Here is a 21,668-nt window from a genome sequence, read left to right on the forward strand (position 1 = left end):
TTAGCTGTCTGTCCCTGCACACAGCACACACATTGGGACAGTAAACAGGCCGGTGTGCTCCACATGTAGGGCTACCTTGTGCACTTCCCCATTCTGTGATCTGTGTCCTGTCCAAGGTATGACGTCGACCCGTCGCTCCAGCCAATCACTGCCAACTTGAGGCTGATGCTGAGGGGAAAGTTGCTGGTAAGAGCCGCAGATTTTTTTCCCCACTCTCATTGACATTTCAACTCCACGACGGATCCAAAGTAGATATATTTTAATCGGGACCTATAAGTTTCTGTCGCTGTGACACGGGAGAGATCCGGGGAGGGAAGAAGCGACTTTACACGCACAGGATACCGGTCAGACAAGTGTGCTGCATTTCATCCGGTGAGTTTGGACGGTCTAAATTTTAAAACAGTTTCAGTAACTTATTTAAATACCTTGGACGTTCTCCTTTTGATAATATTATTTAGCGCTGCCTTCTACACCTCCCTGATCTCCTCAAACTTGAAAGGGTGCAGAGAAAATTTAAAGCAGAAACTTGTGTGTGCATGCAGATTGATAAATAAGCCTGGTGCATTGGCAAAGTTAGGTACAATTATTGGTTAAGTGCTTGCACGTTGCTCCGTGTAACCTACAGGAGGTGTACACCCACACACAGTTGAATATAGCGAGCTGACTTAGTTTTTGTTGTCATCTATCACACATATATATACAGCGTGTAATTAGCGATCTTCACAGAGGAATTACGCGCATGTCACTCCTTAAAAAGCGCCTATTATTGTGAGTTTTAGGCAGGGGAAATTAAAGGCTTCGACCTGTACAGTAAATTGAATTTGTATGGGATCTATTCAGTTCTGCTCGATCCATCAGCGCGGTGGGAAATGACGCTGTCCATCAGCGGAATATTCAGGCTGCAGTTTTGAGACCAAAAAGCGCTTCTTCATCGCGCTGCGATCCCCGTGTGATTTTGGAGAAACAACTTAATATGTTGGCTTAAATGTTGAGTTATTGGTCGTGTTGTAAAATAAAGCAATTTTCTAAGTTTTGACTGCAACTTGCAAAAAAAAAAAAAAAGAGTGTGTCAAGTACAGCTAAACATGCAGGGAAATAACGTGCGCCCTGAGGGTTTTCAGATTGATTTATTTGGTCAATAAAAAGGGCCTGGGCCTAGTATTTATACTTGGATTTATATGTGGGGGTTTTTATAGATATATTTTCCATTTTAGTCCCACCTCTAATGAGATGAGCTTCCATATTATTATTTTTTAATTTCCCCTATAAAAGATAAAGATCCAATCTGATTTCCAGGCAGTAGCTGGGAGACTTTGGATGTCTCAGGTCCTATGTTTGGGTCCAGTGTTTCTTTCTGTCACGCTTGCCGAGCAGCGCTGTGACACCATTAGCCCCGGTGTTTATCCCAGCCTTCAGCCTTTTGCCAGGAGAGGGCTTCTGTGGACTACACACCTTCTGTAGGCTGCACAAGAAATCCTCGGTCCTCTCCTTGTCTCCCCACAAACTTCAAAGCTCGTGCACTATATGGAAGTTGAACTAGTTCAATAAAAAACACATTTGCATTAATGTATTTATCCCTCAACACATCCTGGCCGAAAGGGGGAGGGTGCACCCTGATTCATTTGAAAATAAAGTACATTTATAGGCATGTAGACCTTTATTTTGATGGAACATCTTTAAAAGGCGCCTATAAAGCAGAAGCTTTGTGCTTGTTAGGCCTTTAGACCAAGCAGAAAAAGCACCATCTGAAAACATTTCCTAGTCCAAGCCGTGATGGAGTTATATTTCTTTATGTTTACTGAATGTGCTGAGAAATAAGTCGACATTAATAAAGCCTCTGTTCCGAGACGCGCTCCAGGTGCAGCACGCTTTAAAAATAGCAGATTAATGAAATATCTGCGCAAAGTCAAACAAGCATGTGATTGTTTAATTATTGTTGGTAAAAACCGAATTACACATTGTAAAAGTGCAAATAATTTATGCAAATAAGCCAGCGATGTCATCATGAATGTCTTTGGAGAGAATAAATCTGACAATCCGAGGCTGTTTGATGAATGACAGGTCATCTCAACAAGAATGCAGCTTACAAATTCAGGTCGACATTTCTAGTGATCATTGTGATTACAACATGAACAACACCAGTAAATAATAATAATACTTATAATTGGAGGTTCATTTTAATTAGATTTTTAAAAAATCAAATTACATTTCTTTTAACCTCAAATAGATGTTTTATACTAACCGACATCGGACTGCCAACAATGTTATCAGAAAGAAGACTTACATTTTTTAATTAATTAAAAATTATCCTCATCATCAACAATAACAATAGTAGAAATAATAATAATTAATAATAATTATAATAATATGCAATATTATTAGAATATTGTATTTGTTTATTTGCTCAACAGTGCATAAAGCAGGTGTATTAAAACTAAAAGATCAGTTTTAATGAGCAGCAGGTAGAGCTGGGATTTGTGGGAGGTAATAACAGCATTTATAATGTGACTGCAGCAGTATCCTGAAACTAAATAAAACAAACAGGGGTTGATGTTGTTCTGTCCTGAAGGAATAATAAACCTTTCCCCTCTACAAAAATAATATAAGGGGATATAGATCAATGCTCCAGTTTTCCCTTTTAAAATCTACATGAATCAGAGGGATTCAGCTCAGCCACCTTTTATTTACTTAAAACAATCTTGTAACAATATTGTAACATTTTCTAACAGACCTCCCCAGATGTCCTCATACAGAAAAGGTGAGTAAACTATGACCTCCAGTGGAAGATCATCACAAAGGCAAACAACTATCAATAAATTAAAAAAATCAAATACAAAGATGTAACCAGGTTTTCAGAAAAGCAAAACTAATTGGAAGCTCTTTTCCCACCAGTTTCACACATGATGAATTTATCTCATATAATGTTGTTTCAGCCTGCAAAGGGTAAACTGTAATCCCAACCAAGAGATATTTAAATTAGGTGGGTTTACCCTGCACTACATCCCTTTCCCTGTCCAAAAACAATGTCACTGTTTTTCACTGCAGCTCCCTCCCCTTATGTTTTTTCTTTCTTCCTTTCTTTCTTTTTTGTATTTAAAAGTTTCTAGATGGGTACAAATACCACATCGCCTCAGGGGAAAATAGCGACCAGATTAGGCTTTCTTTTCAAGGCCTTTGGCATTAGTTGCTGCTAATCCGAATTGGGCTAATTGCTTTCCCAACATCAGCCTATCCCGTTTTTTTTTTTTTTTTTTTTTTTTTTTACAGACGTCCACAGCAATCCAGACTACCTTACAAAACAGGAAAATATATATAGGATAAATATAGTATATATAACAAGGCTCTTGCTGATAAAGATGAAGGCCTACTTGGCATGATTGTGAAACCCCCCCAGAAATCTCCTGAGAGTGGAGACAACGAATTAGCTCTTGGAGCGGATTTACAGCTTAACCAAAGAAATCAATAACCTACTGGAGGTATTGTTTCCAAAGAAAACTACTTGACACACTCATCGGGGAATCTGTCTTTCAGCGAGAGCAGGTTAGTGGTGTGAATTTTTGACAGCTGCAGTCTGTGACAAGTGAGTGGCAATAACATTTGCACTACAAAGGTAGGCTAGAACCACAAGAAATGAGTCTTTTAAATACAGGAATGGAGGCAATTGAGATCACATTTTAATATTGAATTGGACGAGATGTTACATGGTCATCAGCATCTTTGTTACGCAATTGAGCTCATCTTATGTCTTAAAATCGGAAAATTAAATACACAATTCTGCGGCTGTGGTTTGGTTGATGCTTCAACAGTCCCACAGCTCTGCCACATGCACTCACTGCGGCTGACCTGAAGCATAGTTTAGTAAACACAGCAGGAGTTCAGACTCCTCTTGGGTCCTGCAATCAGCACTGTTTTGTATTTTCTGTGTATGATACATACTGTCTTTAACTTTAATTCAGTCCAAGTACACTCTCACATTCGCCAGAAAATAATTTCCCTCCATTAACCTCTGGAAAACAGAGACATTAAAAGTTAATTCTGAATAATAATGACTGCTGCTTGAAAGTTGAACTCCACCTTCACTGTGTCACAGTTTTACAGTAGATCATAACCCAACACGAGGTTCTCTCATAGTACAAACTCCTACCGGGTGGGGTGACCGGGGGGAGGGGGTGTTTGTGGTCTAATGCATGTCTAATAGGGGGGTCCTTGACGTGAAAATGTTTGGGACCCCCCTTAGCTGATATAAGCTGCGGTCATTCACGGTAGGCCTATAGGCTGAGCCACCAGTCTAAGTGAGTAGAAACAATGCAGGAAGGAGAAACAGATGAATGTGCTCGTTTAGTTTACGGGTTGTTTGATGAAGGAGTATTGGCCAAAGTGTTGTTCCTCACCGCGGGACCCTCGGTGACAGTTTGAGCCGGTCCTCTCAGCTCATTATCTCGCCGGCCCACTGAGGGCCCCATTCAGGCCGGGCAGCCCCCCCCGCCGCCTCTTCCTCTCTCTCTCTCTCTCTCTCTCTCTCTCTCTCTCTCTCTCTCTCTCTCTCTCTGGCAGCGTCGTTTGTCTACTCATTGAACCCATAGTCAGGAATGCGATGGTTGTTAGGGAGCCCTCTTTCACCTCCGAAGTGTTTTATTGATGAGCTCTGACTTCTCCTACTTTTTCACATGTCAAAGAAAGTCAAGTGTAGGCCTCCATGACTTCATTTCATGGCCTCCCATCCAAAAAAAAAAGAAAAAAGAAAAAGAGAAGCCATTTCTTTCCCCTCCCCCTGCTCATGCCTGTCCCTCTCCTCTCTTTGCCCTTTCATGCACCCCCTTTTCTGGCTTCCACATCCATACAACTCTCATTCTCTTCCCCTCGGTTCTTCTTCTTTTGGAGTAAGCGACGGGGCTCCTCAGTGCTGAGACTGGTGCTGCCCAAAGCTCCGGGTGTATGCTCAAACACGGGCGCAGAGGGGTTGCTTTTAAATGCGTTGAGGTGTGCGTTAATAGCCAGTCATTCAACTAACGCAGTTTGGGAGCGTGTGGCCATGGCTACACAGTCATTTGCTTTACTTTATTTACGCGTGCTATTTGCTGTCAGGTCGCAGGAGTGACGTCGCCGCGCCTCGCAAATGTGTCCATAAAAAGCACCGGAGCTTGCCTAAAGGCTGCGCTCTTTACGCATGGTGTTCTTGTTGACAGGAGCGGTAAGGCTATTCAGGGGAAGGTGATACCCAAAAGAATCAACAAAAGCACGTGGTGGACATTTTTTATTGTTTTTAGTGAGGGAGGGCCGTGGCACATTAAGAAAATGCAAAAGATTTTCAAAGTAAATCTGCTCCCATTTGGAGCTTTTAGTTAAAAAAACTTTTCCCAACTCAGCTGTACTTTCCATGCAGCACAAGAGGTCTCCGTGGATTTCTATGCTTTTTCTTTTAAATTTATTTTTATTTGTAGAGCAAATTCGTGTGTGAAGCTGATTTAAGTATTTGTGCTTTCAATTCATTAAGAGAGCAAAACTGGCACAATGTATTTGAACATTTTGTGTTTTTTCAAATTGAAAATTGTTCTCTGTCACGGATGATCTCCGCCTGCAGGTCTACAGTTGACACATGGATGCAGAACCACAAAAACAAAAAACAGAGGTGACATTTTGCAAAATGTCCCCAAACTTTGCAGCACAACGGCATAATTATATGCGTCTCTATAACATTAATCGCATCTGTAGAGCATCGGCTGCTTTATAAAAGGCACGCTGCAGCTCTTTGTAATTTTAATTTGGTGTTATGAGCTCCAACATTCACGTGTGGGCTGCTTCACCGCTAGTCGCTAGCCCCCCCCCCCACTAGTTAGCCTTAGGTTGGAGCTGAACATGCCTGAGATTCCCTGCGCGGACCCACTTCAGCCTGGAAGAATAGAGCTTTCCGTCCAATGGGCATTTCCGAGGCAGTTGCTTTGCAATGGGGCATATTCAGCAAGTGAGCGCAGGGTATTTGCATGCGTGGGCTGATTAGTGGGTTGGGAAGACGAGCTCTCTCTCTCTCTCTCTCTCTCGCTGTGGCTCGGCCCCGTTTCCCGCTTTGGCTGTGGTGTAGGGGGAAGTGTTTATATGGGGGATGATGACAGAGGTCGGGTCGCGCTAATGGGCCAGTGAAGAGCGGTGGAGGGAGGCGAGGCGAGGAGAGGCGAGGCGCACACAGCAGACCAGGAACACATACATTAATACACTTGTTCCATCACCAATCAGCATAGGTGTGTTCATTCTCTTACCCCCACCTCCTTCTAGCACCACCACCACCGCTCTCCCTCCCTCCTTCCCTCCCTCCCCTCTCTCGCTCTCTTTTCTCTTCCCCACTCTCTCTCTTTCCGACTCTCTCATTCGCTCTCTCACACGCCAGCGCACATCCTCGCCAAACTCCGTGCGTCCTGACATCTGAGTTCACTGTCAATCTCTGTCCACTTCGCAGGGATATCCCCTCCGTCCCCGCCGAAGACCTCTGGAAACTAATTTTTCCTCTTCTAAACTTCCCGAGAGAGACTGCTCCTGGTCGGCTTTTTTTCCCCTCTTTCTGTGGTGTGGAGAACTAGGCTGAAGCCTATAGTTTGCCAAGGACTTTGACAACGACGCAGGATGCCCCAAAAAGGTGAGATCCTGACTAAAAGTTTGTCTGTGCTGTTAAATTATAGAATTATTATTATATATTGTTATGATTGTATATTATTATGATATTATTATTATTAATAATATATTATTATTATTATCAGTATTATAGGTAATTTATTCTCGGCCGTAGGTTGAGGTTCAGTGGTGAGGTCGTGGGTGTTTTATCGTCTGGACTGTGCAGCCTGTCTTCTGACTGGACTCTCAAAAGTGCGAACAGCCTTTAGCGTCTCTGTCTGTTTTATCTGCTCGATTTTGTTGGTGTGTTTCGGCCTGCGGATAGCTTACCGCTAATTTATGACAGTAAAAGAGTAAAAAGTCACGTTGGGCCAGGACAGTGATCATCGTGGAGAATGGGGCGCAATGACCCGTTGAGGAAAGGTGTCAGATTGATTCATACAGGCGAGTCACCGAAGCGCCTTCTTAAAAAAAAAAAAAGAAAAAAAAAAAGCTCCATCAAGCACTTTGGGAGGAGGCCCGTTTTTAGCCTGTTTGTGTGTCAGAGAAAATACAACTTTCCCCCTTTTTTCTAAGCTGTTTCAGTCGGCCCTTAATCACAGCGAGTTAAACTACTTTTACATTTGAGCAGTTAGGCTGTGTAGTACTTAAAAATAGTCAGATACTTTCTAACAGACCTGTCAGCTTATAATAGCAAATACTGCTTCAAATAATTTTAATTATTTAATAAAACACAAAATATGGATCCAAATGGCTGCAGCTGTTAAACTATTTTGTCAAAACAATTAGACAAATTAACAAAATAAAACAGATGCATTAATTTACTGTAATTATGCATTTTTCTTTTGTAAATTTAAAGATAAATTCTGCATAATTCAGGCAAAAAAAAATCTAGTAAAATTTAAAAAGACTAAGAGCAAAAACACACCAGGCCTATGGCTTAATATGTTAACATACACTAAAATTGTTGATCCTTTGAGTTGTGATTAAACCTGTTAGCTGCATGCATGCTAACAACCAATTCACTAAATGTATTCTGTAATATGAAACACATTGTATAGTATATATTCTCTGTTAGCCTGCAACTTGCTCCGGGGTCATTGTAGTCCAGGCCTACATGGACTACTTGTGCATATGAATGTTTTGAGCGGCCAGAATAAGCATGTTGAATTAAGACATTGTTGTTACGGATTACTAGAGGAAAAGAAATGCAGATTAGTTCGCAGTTAACCTCAGAAACAACAACGTTTGAGCTTTCGACCTGAAATAAATGATTAACCACTTGGACCTTACGAGGCTAAAAGCTACTGACTGCAGTGCATTTCCAGGCTGGTCAAACTTAATAGGCTGCTTTTTAATTGTATTTTTTCCACATTAACTTTAACATCATGACATTAGGCCAATAACAATAATAGGCCTAATATCTAAATGACCTAGTGGTTGTTTTGGTAATTTTAGGTTATGCTAAACAGGCTAACTCGGGCTGTGGGCTGTGTGATGGAATCTGAATTTGATTAATGCAGCCTATTTGTTAAACATGAAAGAAAGCTGCAGCTTAAAATGCAATGGCGGCCCTACATGCGTCTCACAAACTAGCCTTGGACTAAACACGGTCTGTTAGACGACGTTATTAGGCCATTTTGCTCTGCCCACAACACAACGTTGCATGGAGGGAGAAAACGAAAACTTCAGACTTCTCCCTGCCTGGCCCCCTTTTTATCTGTTCCCCCAGTCAATAGCTTCTTTAATGCATTTGTCTTTTCCAATTGAGCGCCCTACTGCGCTGTTGTGTCTTTCAACCCGCTTTACAACCCGCACCAGCAGCACAAAATAACCCCCAAATATTTATAACAAGAAATTACTTTTTCAAATTTTCTTCTAAACAAGCAGGGCAAACAAAACCCACATTCACGCACTAGCTGCACCGGGGTCACGGTCGTGTGAGCGTGTGTATGCATGTGTGTGTGTGTGTGTGTGTGTGTGTGTGTGTGTGTGATGGTCCCGGAGGGGGTGGATGCATGCCTCCGGCTCTTTGTATTAATCTGAACTTGTTGGTGTGTTTAGTGGGGAAGCTGTGTGTTTCTAGTCGCGGAGGCCGAGTTGTCGCCCCGGGTTTGAGGTATACGGAGGCAGAAGAGGGGGTGCATTGTTGGGAGTCCAGCAGGCTTTGTACACCAGCTTTGTACCCCCTCCTGGACTGGACTTTTGCAGAGCAGTGAGGCGAAGTAGACAACGTGTGTCACTGTACAGTTTCCACGATAGACTCCACAAGAGGAGGAAAATCAAGTAAAAAATAAATAAAAAAATAAAAATACAAAAGCCTCTTGCTGAGACGATGAGGGCTGATTGCTTTATATGAACAACAACAACAACAACAAAAAAACCCATCAGGACCAAAAGCCTTGAAAGAAATAGTGGTGTAAAAGAGTTATAGTCCCAATATCACGGCTAAACTGTTAGTTTGAATTTATTTTGACAAGTGCTTTCGGAAACAGGCCAAACAGAGACGTTCAAATAATCGTATGCGTCAGTTTTGATTTATTTGCTTGGCAGCAACATTGAGGTTAATTGTAAATGTAGGGCACAACTGAAGATACAGTAGGTTTAAGTACATCAGTATAGCTGTGGCTGTGCTAATGTGTTGTTTTGCTTTGTCCTATAGGGAGACATTAAGTAGTGAAAACGGCAGATGATTGACTAAATTGTTATAGAGTGGACAGTCAACTCTGTTTCCAGGCAAGTTTAATTAAAATACATACATACACTGAGGATGTGAAATTCATTATGCATCAATAATGTTTAAGCACAAGATCGGCAAAAAAAAAAAAAATTCTAGTGAACGATGAGATGAGAAACTTTTATATATTTGAAAAAAACATTTTGCAAATAATTTGACAGTAAAAACAAAACCAATGTGTACACAAGGTTTATGATGCGATGCTAACCAGCTTTGTTTTTTTTTTCCTTGTGACGCTTAGAATACCACAACCAAGCCACGTGGGAGTCTGGCGTAGCCTCAATGATGCAGAACAGTAAGTTGTTTTTATGTATATTTTGTTTTGAAAACTTTTTGATTACAACCGCAAGTTCTAATGTGGTTGCATGGAAGCAACACCCACTGACATTATGCACTGGTTGTTATAGCGCAATAACTTTAAAAACACTTTAAAGGAGAGGGGGGGAGAGGCAATGTATGTGCAGGCATAAATTTGCATGACTTTGAGGTGTAGGGGAGAAATATTCACAGTTATTTGATGGCCGTTTCATTGCTTTTAATTTATAAAATATTGTATTTTTTTTATTTTTTTGCAATGATAGGTAGGCAAGTTATTATTGAACAAGTTAATCACACGTCGTCCTGCTCCAGAGAGCGAGAGGGAGAGAGAGGGAGAGAATAGAGGGGGTTGGGTTGAGAGGGAGATTTTTGTTTCTGCTTGAGTTGGTATTAAATAATTGCACAGCCGTCTGCATTAGCGTTAGAGCTGGCTGCCAGGCTGCATACAAGATTAGCTGCGTAGAGAAGAGCCCTGCATGAAACATGAGGAACAGCAATAATGTCTTATGTAGATTAGTCCATATTCTTCACGGACAGACAGCATGAACTAGAAAGAAAAGGCTCATATTATAACCGCAGGGCCTCACTGTTAGGTGCAGGCTGAACTCACAGCGGAAGATGAATATTAACAACCATATTGTCGTGGGTGCCAATCAAAAACATGGTAGATGAAGTTGCTTATAGTCCTCTGTGTTTTTAAAGTGGCCCATGAGTTGCATATCTTGTCTTGTTCCTGGTGTGTGTTGAAACAAAAAAGGATAAACATGAAACATTTTCTCTCTTGCTGCTGGACAAGAGGTGTATGACATCTGTGATGAAGGTGTGTGGAATAATTTTATTATATTATTCTCCATATACCTCGATGACGTGTTCTGTGCTGTAAACTGTGAGCATTAGTCCAAATGTGTTTGAATCCAATGTTGGACCACATGACGGTTGGGTTGTTTGATGTGTTAGAGGTGGGATTCATAAGAGAAACACGCAGAAAGTGACTTGTGATGAAAAACAAAAACACAAACAAACAAACCAAAATGCTTTTACAAACTGGTGGCATTAGAGTCTTATTTTATAGGCCGCAGCGCTGTGATTTGCCGCTTGCCAGTTGTCCATTACAGAGATGATGGGGCCTTATCAAAGCTGTGTACAATGCCCGGTGCTCCTGCTTTGCTGCGGATTGATGATAATGGGATGCTCCCCTGGCTTGGCGTGTGATGTCTGGTGCGAATTGCCGAGGAGATATCATTGGGCCCGGCCCTTTGGGTTGTCTAAAGGTCGCGACGGCCTCGGTGGCTTTTGTGCTAATAACTCCTGGGTGTATATGGTGGGGAGCGTCCAAATTGACACCATATGTTTTCCTATTAGTCGACTCGCAATAGAATACAAGGCGCATAATCAGCGCCAGCGGGCGAGATCGACTCTGGGCACTTGAGGGAATTGTGCCATGATTAAGACTTAACCTTCGGAGAGTTAGATTTTATGTGATGTCCTTATCTGACGGTTTTATCGATCCGGAGGATTTATATGATAGTTCTAAATCAGAGGTGATGGAGCAGCTCTGGAGAACCCGCAGAGCAGGACTGTTTAATGCGGGTAGGCCAGTTTACAGAGTAAGAAGTCTATTAATTCCACTTAATCCTGGAATTACCAAAGAGCAGGAGGGATGATAATGGATTTACTATCAATCAGATCCACGCTGGAAGATTATTACACATAGCTCATTTAAACTCAGTTACTCAGTTAAGCAGGTTTGTTTTCACCCAACAGGCCCCTTTGATCATTTATATAAAATACGTTTAAAGCAGAGTCCTATGACATATTTCAGAGTAAAGACGCCTACCGATTGCACACAACAGGACTGCAGTGGCTGTGAGCATTTGTTGTCAAATACAAACAAGGGGGGGAAAAAACTGCATGTCACTTTTAATATGTTAAGAATCCAGGCGCGCCCTCGTTTGTGTGACCGCGCGTAGCCCCCGGCCACCTTAAAACGAAGTCTCCCTCGGAGGGTAAACGAGTAGCGTCCAATTTTGTCTGAGTGATATCCAAATGCAGACAGAAAGGGTCGTTTTATCATGCTACTATTTGTCGTGACGATGCGATTTTCAAAAGCAGAGCGGTGTCATAAAGTGACATGCCTGCCACAAGTGCTCCAACTGATCTTTTCAATTAGCCTCCCATGCATGATCCGAGGCGACTTCCGCCTATTTCCAGAAATTAAGCTCAAACTTGACGTGCAGCTAGCTTTATTTTAAAGACAAATGTCAGGCAGGCTCATCATATTTTCCCCCTCTTCTATATTTGGAGCTTATTTATTGCTAAGGAGCCTCTGCTCCCGGAGTCAATGTACCGGGCGGCAGCGCAGGGGAAGGCAGCGGAGAAACAGAGAGCAGCTCAGGCACTCCGGGGAGTCAGCGCTCCCATTTGGCTTCAGGTTTGCGGGCTTATTCTGTGCTTTAGAGAGATGCCATAGAACAATTTAGGGATAATTTCCAAAAAAGCAATCTTTTTTAGACAAGAACCAATCATAAAAATGGCTATTTTAGAGCTAGTATCCTATGTGGTGCCTGTCTTTTTGATGCGCAATTATTGTGTTTTGGAGGACTATCGTCGATTTAACGTCACTTTCCAAAAAGTGATGCTTTTGAATGAAAGCTAATTTAACACTATTTCAGGTATAGTGTTTAATGTGATTGTCGGCGCTGCTGGTTTTTATTTTGAGGATAGTTTATGAGTGAGGTGCTGGTCTTGGTGATGCGCAGCTGTACAGGAGGGGATGGATAACGGTGCGAATGTTTTAATACCGAAGTTTGCCGGTTTGAGAAAAGGTTGGTTGAGTTTCCTTGGGGGAAAAGACCGACTGAGGTTTTAATTTGTTATTAGAAAATAACATATTGGGATGTTTTGGTTTAGTTTATGTGAGGCTATTGTCGTTTAATCCATGTTCTGCATGTGTCACTGAATAACTGCGCAGTGTTTTGTCTTCAGATGGGAATGCGTCGAGCGGTGTAACAGTTTCTTAAAACTATTGTTTTAACTGTGCACTTCGATTTTAAAATACTTTTTAGAAGCATATGACAGTTCATAAAATTTTTTTGAAGTAAAATGCAATGAACCTTCTGTGCTTCTGTCTTCATATTTCATCTATAACTCGGTTATCATGAACGCTTCTACCATTCTCCTCTCCATTAACTGAAAATCATTTGCTTCATCACATATGTTTTAATTGCAGTTTTAAAACGATGTGATGATTCCGATGCTTTTGTCTCCATGTAGGTCACAGTGGCGTAAACCAGCTTGGTGGTGTGTTTGTTAATGGTAGACCGCTGCCGGATTCCACCAGGCAGAAAATAGTTGAACTTGCTCACAGTGGTGCTCGACCCTGCGACATCTCCAGGATACTGCAGGTGACAATCACACTCCTTTTTTTAACAGAAAACAGGTGTATACAGACTTTGTTTTCAATGGATACAAACTACTTTTTAAAAATAAAATATATAAGACATAACGGTATGATTTTCACATTAAATCCATGTTTCCTGTAGCCTAAATGTTGCATTTTATAATTGTTTTTAAGTCAGTAAATGTGCTATTTACCAGTCACATAATTCCTTTTATGGAAATGTAATAAGGCCGACAAAAAGGAAAGTAATCTGCCTGCTCTTATAAAGAATAAATCTATTGTAAGAAATGCCTAATATACCATTCAAGGCATATTTTTTGTTTTTATAGACCCATGATGAAGTCCAAGTGCTGGACAGTGAAAAGGTGATAATTATTTGATGCCATCTTAGAAATTCCGTTAATAGTCGTAAATAATGTATGTGAATTGTGTCTTTTGTTTTCTATACAGGTATCCAACGGCTGTGTGAGCAAGATCCTGGGCAGATATTATGAAACTGGCTCCATAAGGCCGAGAGCAATAGGCGGCAGCAAGCCCAGGGTCGCCACTCCAGAGGTGGTCGCAAAAATCGCGCAGTACAAGCGGGAGTGCCCGTCTATCTTTGCGTGGGAGATCCGTGACAGACTTCTGTCGGAGGGGATCTGCACCAACGACAATATACCCAGTGTAAGTGTAAGGACTGTAAGTTATGTGCATGATTTAATTTGCCACATGAAATGATTTTTTTTCTCATGCAGTGGAGGAAAAGGAGATGGGCAACCAACCATTCAGTCTTATTAAATACACTGCGTGTGTGTGGGGGGCTCGCATTACTGCATATGTGATCACCCAAATATACAGTCAATTAGAAGGAGCGCATTGTCCATTTGTGCGCTTTGCAGGAACATCTTCCTGTGCAGATATGTTATGATTACAAGGTGTGTGTGCTGCTGTGAACCCGCTGCACACCCACACCTTTATGCCCTCATACAGAAAACACTGATGCGGCGCTCCATCTAATCCTTACTTTTATCATATGAAATTTGTCATTCAGGTGTCATCGATAAACAGAGTCCTCCGCAACCTGGCTAGTGAAAAGCAACAGATGGGCGCAGATGGCATGTATGACAAGCTGAGAATGCTCAACGGTCAGACAGGAACTTGGGGGACCCGGCCCGGCTGGTACCCCGGAACATCAGTGCCAGGGCAGCCCAACCAAGGTGAGCCTCATTATCACACAGTGGCAATAAAGACACCTTGACGCATGCACGGTTGTAAGGTTGTATCAAAGAAGAATACAAGTAAGCGGTCTAGGTCTGATTTGGTTTCTCAGGCTCGGTAACATTTATGGTCAGTCACCCAAAATGATTTGCCTTGCATAGTCTCTGTTTGAAGGTAGATGCGTTAGGATTACTGTGAACTCCACAGAGGTCACCATATTGTCATATGAATAGTTCTACAGCTTACTATTCCAGTGGTTCCGGTTCAGGGCTCTGTTTGCAGGAAGGTATTGTATTGCTTTGATGCCCTGAACAAGACCCCCAATTAAGACTAGTCGATTGGAGGAAGCTATAGGCCATGTATGCAGTCTGAATGCCTCCACTGTCCCAGACATGGATGTGCGTGACAGCGGCTTGTCCTTTCAGCAGAGGTGTCCATCCAACAGCCTGCATTTTCCTCCCCTCCCGATGGGGAGGCAGAACCGGGGAGCTGTGTGCGGGGATATTAGTACAAAGGAATGTTTTCCTTCACACGCAATGATTGGTTATGGGAACGGTCCGCACCACGTGTAATTGCTCATTAGAGAGGGCTTTGTCTCTCATTATGGCAACATGCAGGAGTGTGGAGATGGTAAGGCTGCTGTGGAAATATTCCACTTCAGAGGGTTTCCTGTCGGCCTACTGCAGGCCAAACACTGAGCAGACTTTCTTATTGAAACACCACCTTTTACGTTTGCTTTGCCAGTATTACGATGAAGCATTGTGTCCGATTTATATGCATGAGAAAGGGGAAATGCAAGTGCTAGAATTCAGTAGCAAATAATAATTTGCATTTGTTTGATGACCATCTGCACACGTGGGGCTGTTATCGACAAGCAGTAAAGCGGAAACGATCATATTAACAGCTAAAATGATTAACTTAATTTTGGAATCATAATAACTTATTATTTTTACATAATAATATCCATCTTATTAAGTTTTAGTGTGGTTGCCATTGGTACAGTCTGTCATAACACATTAGATTAATTATTATTGATTCTTAATAAAAACTAATATTTAATCATCATTATTAGCCTGTATACGATTACATGAATTGTTATATTAATTATTATAAAAACAGAAATAATAATAATAATGATGATAAGTTCTTTATTGTGTTAATGTTGTTTAATTCAAGTATTTAAGTAAATCAGTTATCTCAGGGGAACGAAAATATGTTTTCCATCCGACAGCCGAGTAAGCAGATATAATGGCTACAAGGAGAGTGACAGGGCCTCAAAAGAAGACAACTCTATCCAAAAAAGAACGAATAAAACTCCTCACCGATTTTGTCTTTTATCTCTTTCTCCTCCTCACTCGCTGGCTATATGGCTCTAAATCCCGTCTATAGGATTTAGTCTCTCACTTTCTCTTTCAGTTCTAAGCGGTTTCTCAAGAGTGTTTTGATCCGGTCTCAGCAGCTGAAAGGTGCCGCAATTGGTTCGGTATCTTTTTTTTTTTTTTTTTTTTTTGCTGCTTTTCCGCCTCACTGGCTGAGACATCGTGATACTAAAGAATGAGTTTATTTCCCAGCGCTTTTATAAAGAAAACAAATCCCATCCTAGCGTCAGTGGGTCTGGCAGACGGATAATAGCTGCACATTCACTCCTTTTTATGGATTATCCAGAGTGAAGAAACAAATAGCGTGGATACAAACTATTGGCCTATAGAAGAATACTTTTGTCTATTTTGCAGCAAGGGAAATTGTCAAGAAACATGTCGCATCAGGTTTCCTCCAGTGAACCAGTGAATATGTTTTCAGGCCTGCAGAAAGGCATGTAAAATTCCCTTGCAGCAGAACTGTGAGCAAACGTGCGACCTGCTTGAATTCACATGGAACCGCGTTTTTAAATAAATTCTAACTGCTACATCTTTCACACAAGACAACTTCAGTTTGACAAAATGAAGTTTGCATTTTTCTGGGTGTGCATGTAGCCTACACGTTTGCTCTCTAGAGGGCACGGCATGCCTTGCGCATGGCTACGTAGGCAGCTCTGCACCTGTTCCATCCTTGCGACAACCTCGTGTCCTTGAGCAAGGCACTAATCACTACAGCTATATAAAAACATGCACAAAATGTGCATACAAAAAGCTGAAATGCCCCTTCACGAGTTCAACCCATGGCTCCAGACAGACATCAGTGAGATATTACATAAACCACCCCTCTATCAACGCACCCCTGCTTAATTTCGCATTAACTTCTCGGTGTGATAATGATGTCCAACAACAAGACAGACATTAGTCGATAAGCCTCGCCATGCAACTGAAGGGGCAGTGAATAGATTGGCCTTATTTTGGTTGTTCAGGGGGTTGCATGCTCTCTCCTCACTCATTTGTTTCCAATTGAAGACAGAAATCCTGACTGGCGTGTAGCTGGCCGGGGGACGTGATTAATGATGGTAGTGGATAAGGGTTAACACACTGGACTCAAAGCTCTGTTGACTGGGATCCTCGTGCGCACAATACCAAAGTACTATAGCCTGCGCGCCTCCACAGAGAGAGGATCCTTTTGTCATCTCCTCCAATAGCCCCCCTCCCATATATTACACCCACCGAGGGCTCACTACTCGTCCCTGGCTGTGTCCATAGTTTAATGGTTTCCCTTACTCCTGAAGGCATTGTGTCATTCTGAAAAGCGTCTTCTCCTATTCAAAAGTTGGTGGTCACCTCAATGGCTATACCAACGCCCATATGGGAACGACCATTGAGGCACTGCTCTGCCCTAAAAAGGGGGCTAGAGAGTTTGGGGTTTTAATACATTTCATAGGCTCTGAAAAGAGGCTCGCCACATCTTGTCACATTTCTCTTAACCTTTTGAGAACACACGCCATTGTTGGGAAGCGGTAAGTATGCAGAGCCTTTCCCTCGCCAGCATGTTTTTCCCACAATATTTTACAAACACTTTTAACCGCGAAGCCTTTTTCATATTGTTCCTTTTCATGCAGGCAGTAATCTGGCAACATTAAGAAGAAATTGCAATCATTCCTCTGATTTTGAATGAAATCAACCATGATAGGGGCTTTAATTAATGATGTTACACCGCGGTCTGTACAATTAGCTGTAGGTTGATACAACAGGAGACCCGATAATTAATTATTCAATTAGGTTAACTGAATATATATTTCCATTATGTTTTTTTTTTTTTGCAGACGGCTGCCAACAACAAGACGGTGCAGGAGAAAACACAAACTCCATCAGCTCGAACGGGGAGGATTCAGAGGAGACACAGATGCGACTGCAGCTGAAGAGGAAACTACAGAGAAATCGCACGTCCTTCACACAGGAGCAAATTGAAGCTCTGGAAAAAGGTCGACCAATCAGTGAATCCTTTATTTATATCTGCCATATTGGATTTTTGTTCTTTTACAAAGTGTGTAATTGGTATTAGTAAAAAAACACGTTCCTGATTGTCTTTGGTGAATTCAGACAGAAAAGAAACAAAAGGGTTTATTATATCAAACGAATAGCATGCCTAATATCTGTCAGACATGGCACATAGCTCTACTTGATGAACTAGTTTTTGGCCTTTAACATACATTTATTCAACTAATAGCCCTGCAAAAAATGAACTACCCTCGACCTAATTTATTACTTATTTACTGACACTTTTGCTGTGCGATTTCGTGCATTACAGAATTTGAAAGAACTCACTATCCAGATGTTTTCGCGCGAGAGAGACTAGCAGCGAAAATCGACCTGCCCGAAGCAAGAATACAAGTGAGTGTTCAGAACTTTGTACATCAGATGGGTGAAAATTTTTGCTAGTTTCCCATTGGAAAAAAAATGCATGTAAGAGAACTAATAGAAGCTTTCATTGCAGGTATGGTTCTCAAACAGAAGAGCAAAGTGGAGGCGAGAGGAGAAGCTGCGGAACCAGCGCCGGCAGGCCAACAACTCCTCCAGTCACATTCCCATCAGCAGCAGCTTTAGCACCAGCGTCTACCAGGCCATCCCACAGCCCACTACACCGGGTAGGTCCACCACATCTGGGGTAATACTTACAGGATACCCCACCCCTTAAAATAATATCAATATTTGATATGAAAATAGAATTCGTCAACTATTGTGTTGCACAAATGCTGCGCTGCCTTACACGAATTAGTTACACTAGTCATATGCATTGCAATATGACTATAATAATGTAAGTAACAATACATTTAACTGTCCATGGGTTCAAGTCAGACAGGATCCATGTGAAATATTACTAAATGTTATTATGTGACAGATGCGGATTCATATAAAAGCCTCGATGGCTGTGCGCTCTAGTTCACGTGCAGAAGCACCGGTGGTTTTCCTTTTGATGGATGATTGAGCAAAACTTCTCAGCTGACTATCTGCGTAATTACCGAATCAGGCAGGAGGCCACACCGGCAGAGCTGAAGCTCATGCTCACAAGTCAATCACCTGAGACACACTGTACAGTATCTGTCCGGGCCTATCAGCCTGTCAAATAAGGCGTCACCTCACGCACGCACTACTTAACGCCAATGAGACGCTCTCACACTGGATGACTGTGTGAGATTTCAGCGGGGTTTTAACCACATTTTCATTTTTTCATTTCCAGTGTCTTTCACCTCGGGGTCCATGCTGGGTAGACCTGACTCTGCACTTACAAACACCTACAGTGCGCTGCCCCCCATGCCCAGCTTCACCATGGCAAACAATCTACCTATGCAAGTAAGTAAAAGACCATAATGCTCAATAGTCAACAATGTTTAAAGATATACCTTTTATGTAATATTTTATGATGGTATGATTGTAAGAGTGGAATCAAACACACTGTGAGTAATTTAAATTGTTTCCTGGCCAAACAAAACACCTTCCTTAAAATCTTATTTTTAATTAAAGTATAGCTTTTTTTCAGAGAATTAGAACTAAAATGATAAATAAAATGAAATCAAGACACATCTGCCTGTGAAAGCTTACAGTATTACAGACTACAACTATGGTTGGCTAAGCTAATGTAACATTCTCTCCCCATCTATAGCCCAGCCAGACCTCCTCTTATTCCTGCATGCTGCCTACCAGTCCGCCTGTGAACGGGCGAAGCTACGACACATACACGCCCCCTCATATGCAGGCACATATGAACAGCCAATCAATGACCACTTCTGGTACCACCTCAACAGGTAGGCAGAAAGTTCATTGTTTACCAACATGCTTGGGAATTAATCATAACAAACTCACTCGTGCACTCATTGAAATATCTGCCACCTTTCCTGTAATTTGGGGGTACTACATAGCCATCTTTGACTCATGATCTTGTTGCTGCAACTTTTCCTCTTCCTTTCCGAATCTTCATCCTTTAAATGTCTTCGGATCAATATCTCTACATTCCATATCATTTCCTTCTGCAGTTGCATGAATGAAGCTCATTTCATCACCGCTCTACGCCATCATGTCAATCCCACTACTCCAGCCCATAGTTTAGTTCCACCCCATTAGGATGCTGTTACTGAGAGCCATATATACCGGTTATAGTCATGAAGAGTTAATCATGCATAACCACATTTCCTCTGTGCTAAATTGCTAATTAATTTGATTCATTTGTTGTTGTACTCTCTCTATTTAAATGCCATTGCCAAAGCCTCAATTTATCGAGCTTGCAAGCCTTTTACTGTGCAACCATGTGCAGAGCATTGCGACTCACTGCAGCTCTACTGCTCGTCTACCTATTTGCAGGTGTTTAAAGCACAATGCTCTGTGCTATAAGGCTAACTAGTGTTAGCTGTCACACTAACTGTGCACCACTCATCTAATTTAGCATGTTGACTTCTGAGGCTTTTTTTTTTGTTTTGTTTTGTTTAGATTTTTTACTGACGTCTTTTCTCTTCTTGTCTCTGCAGGACTCATCTCTCCTGGAGTGTCTGTCCCTGTCCAAGTCCCAGGGAGCGAGCCTGACATGTCTCAGTACTGGTCAAGACTACAGTAGAGAGAAGAGCTACTTCACCCTGTAACCACCCACTCCACCATCGCCCTCCGGCAGTGCTCCTCACACATACACGGCACAGGAGAGTAGAGAAGGCGAGAGGGGGTTGAGAAGAGGCAAAGGACAGGAGAGGAGGAGGAGGAAAGAAGGAAAGAAAGAAAGAAAGAGAGAGAGAGAGACTCTGGGATAGCCTTGGAACGTCTGGGCTTTGTTTTTCCAGCGGGACTGTGTGCTGTTCTGTAGCTCTAGGCACATTCAAACGAGGACTTGGAAGAGAGAACGATGATGGAAAGACCGAAAAAAATGGACCTCTGTAAAGTGACCGGTGTTAAAATTTTTATGGAACAAAAACTTATGTTTTTTTTCTATTTCCAACTTCAGTCATTGTTTCCTTTTTTTTCTGGTGTGTTAGTAAATGGCCATTTGTATGTTAATATGAAAAACCAAGATCAAGTACTGATAGATGGACTGCTAGAAAACCATGTTGGTCTTGCGTTTGTTTGAGAGAGGAGAACCTGAGAGATTCTGCCATGACTATCTTTTAATCTGCTTATATCGAGACTTTCTACCAGCCTTTGCATGGTCTCTGGACGCTGTTGCATATCATTAAAGAAGAAAAAGCTGGAGGGAAGACTCTTACTGTGTCAAAAAACAACTATTTATTGGTCTTATTTCTTAAAAATGGATATTTAGCAGAGGAAGGTCAAACTTGGTCCACCCACTGAGGCTGTGGTCTTGACTCCTCTGACATGGGCCTGCATTTGCTGGCTTTCTAAATATGGATCACTATCAACAGCTCAAAGAGTGCAAAGACGGTGTGACACGCAACACAACTTGGACCTCTTGCTTCGGTGGTTGGATTGACTCTAGATTACCACGAAGAACGTTAAATGTGGAAAACAGGTGTAAAAGAAAACCTGTAGTCTGTAAATGGTAGACTGCGTCTTCGATATAATCCAGTTTGTTTATGTCAAAATGTAAAGTACTTGTCTTCCCTAGAAATCTTCCAGAAAGATTTCTCCAATAAAAGTTGATTTCATTTATATCCCCGAGAATATTCTATAAATGTTCCATGCATCATGAAATACATTTCTTTAGGGTCAGGTACAATTTGTCTCTTAGGTATAGTTGTATTATAGTGTCCTATGGTCAAAAAAAAAAATTGTGCAACTAGAAATATTTAATTACTATAATTATGATTAAACATTGCTTGACAGAGTTTTAAACTTAAGTGTTTGGCAGTTGTTTACAAGTACATATCAGATTTAATCATTGTTGATTGTAAAACAGACCAAAGCCTTTGTATTTCATCTAGTACACAGTGTTTTTTTTAAAGATATTAGTCTTGTGTTGCAAAATTTTGTAAACACATTCTGTTCTATTACATTGGCTTCGAGTTCGTAAGACTGCAGTCGAACCCCGCAGTCCTTATTTATAATTGAA

At 41.6% G+C, this 21,668-nt stretch overlaps 2 protein-coding genes across 10 annotated transcripts in view; one reads left to right on the forward strand and one right to left on the reverse strand.

Moving 5' to 3' along the window:
- Positions 1-21,668, reverse strand: part of elp4 (elongator acetyltransferase complex subunit 4) — an 85,097-nt gene that overhangs the window by 4,602 nt on the left and 58,827 nt on the right. The window lies entirely within an intron of this gene.
- pax6b (paired box 6b) lies at positions 216-21,270 on the forward strand. 9 transcript variants are annotated; one of them, XM_044209362.1, is made up of 15 exons: positions 216-372; positions 6,452-6,628; positions 9,266-9,339; positions 9,582-9,635; positions 10,455-10,478; positions 12,932-13,062; positions 13,388-13,423; positions 13,509-13,724; positions 14,092-14,257; positions 17,446-17,604; positions 17,931-18,013; positions 18,117-18,267; positions 18,861-18,973; positions 19,284-19,425; positions 20,143-21,270. In XM_044209362.1, the coding sequence occupies exons 4-15, from the start codon at positions 9,623-9,625 to the stop codon at positions 20,226-20,228; spliced, it is 1,320 nt and encodes a 439-aa protein (XP_044065297.1). In that variant the 5' UTR covers positions 216-372; positions 6,452-6,628; positions 9,266-9,339; positions 9,582-9,622; the 3' UTR covers positions 20,229-21,270. The 9 variants fall into 9 exon arrangements, with proteins under 9 accessions (XP_044065297.1, XP_044065316.1, XP_044065248.1 ...); XM_044209381.1 differs by lacking the exon at positions 10,455-10,478; XM_044209313.1 differs by lacking the exon at positions 9,266-9,339.

The sequence above is a fragment of the Siniperca chuatsi genome, linkage group LG1 (genome assembly GCF_020085105.1).
Source record: "Siniperca chuatsi isolate FFG_IHB_CAS linkage group LG1, ASM2008510v1, whole genome shotgun sequence".
Lineage (NCBI taxonomy): Eukaryota > Metazoa > Chordata > Actinopteri > Centrarchiformes > Sinipercidae > Siniperca > Siniperca chuatsi.

Excerpts from the sequence above, each read along its gene's own strand:
- pax6b (XM_044209313.1), top strand. Across the intron at positions 9,636-10,454 it reads AGCCTCAATGATGCAGAACA|AGGTGTATGACATCTGTGAT; the intron begins GTAAGTTGTTTT and ends CTGCTGGACAAG. Across the intron at positions 14,258-17,445 it reads GCCAGGGCAGCCCAACCAAG|ACGGCTGCCAACAACAAGAC; the intron begins GTGAGCCTCATT and ends TTTTTTTTGCAG.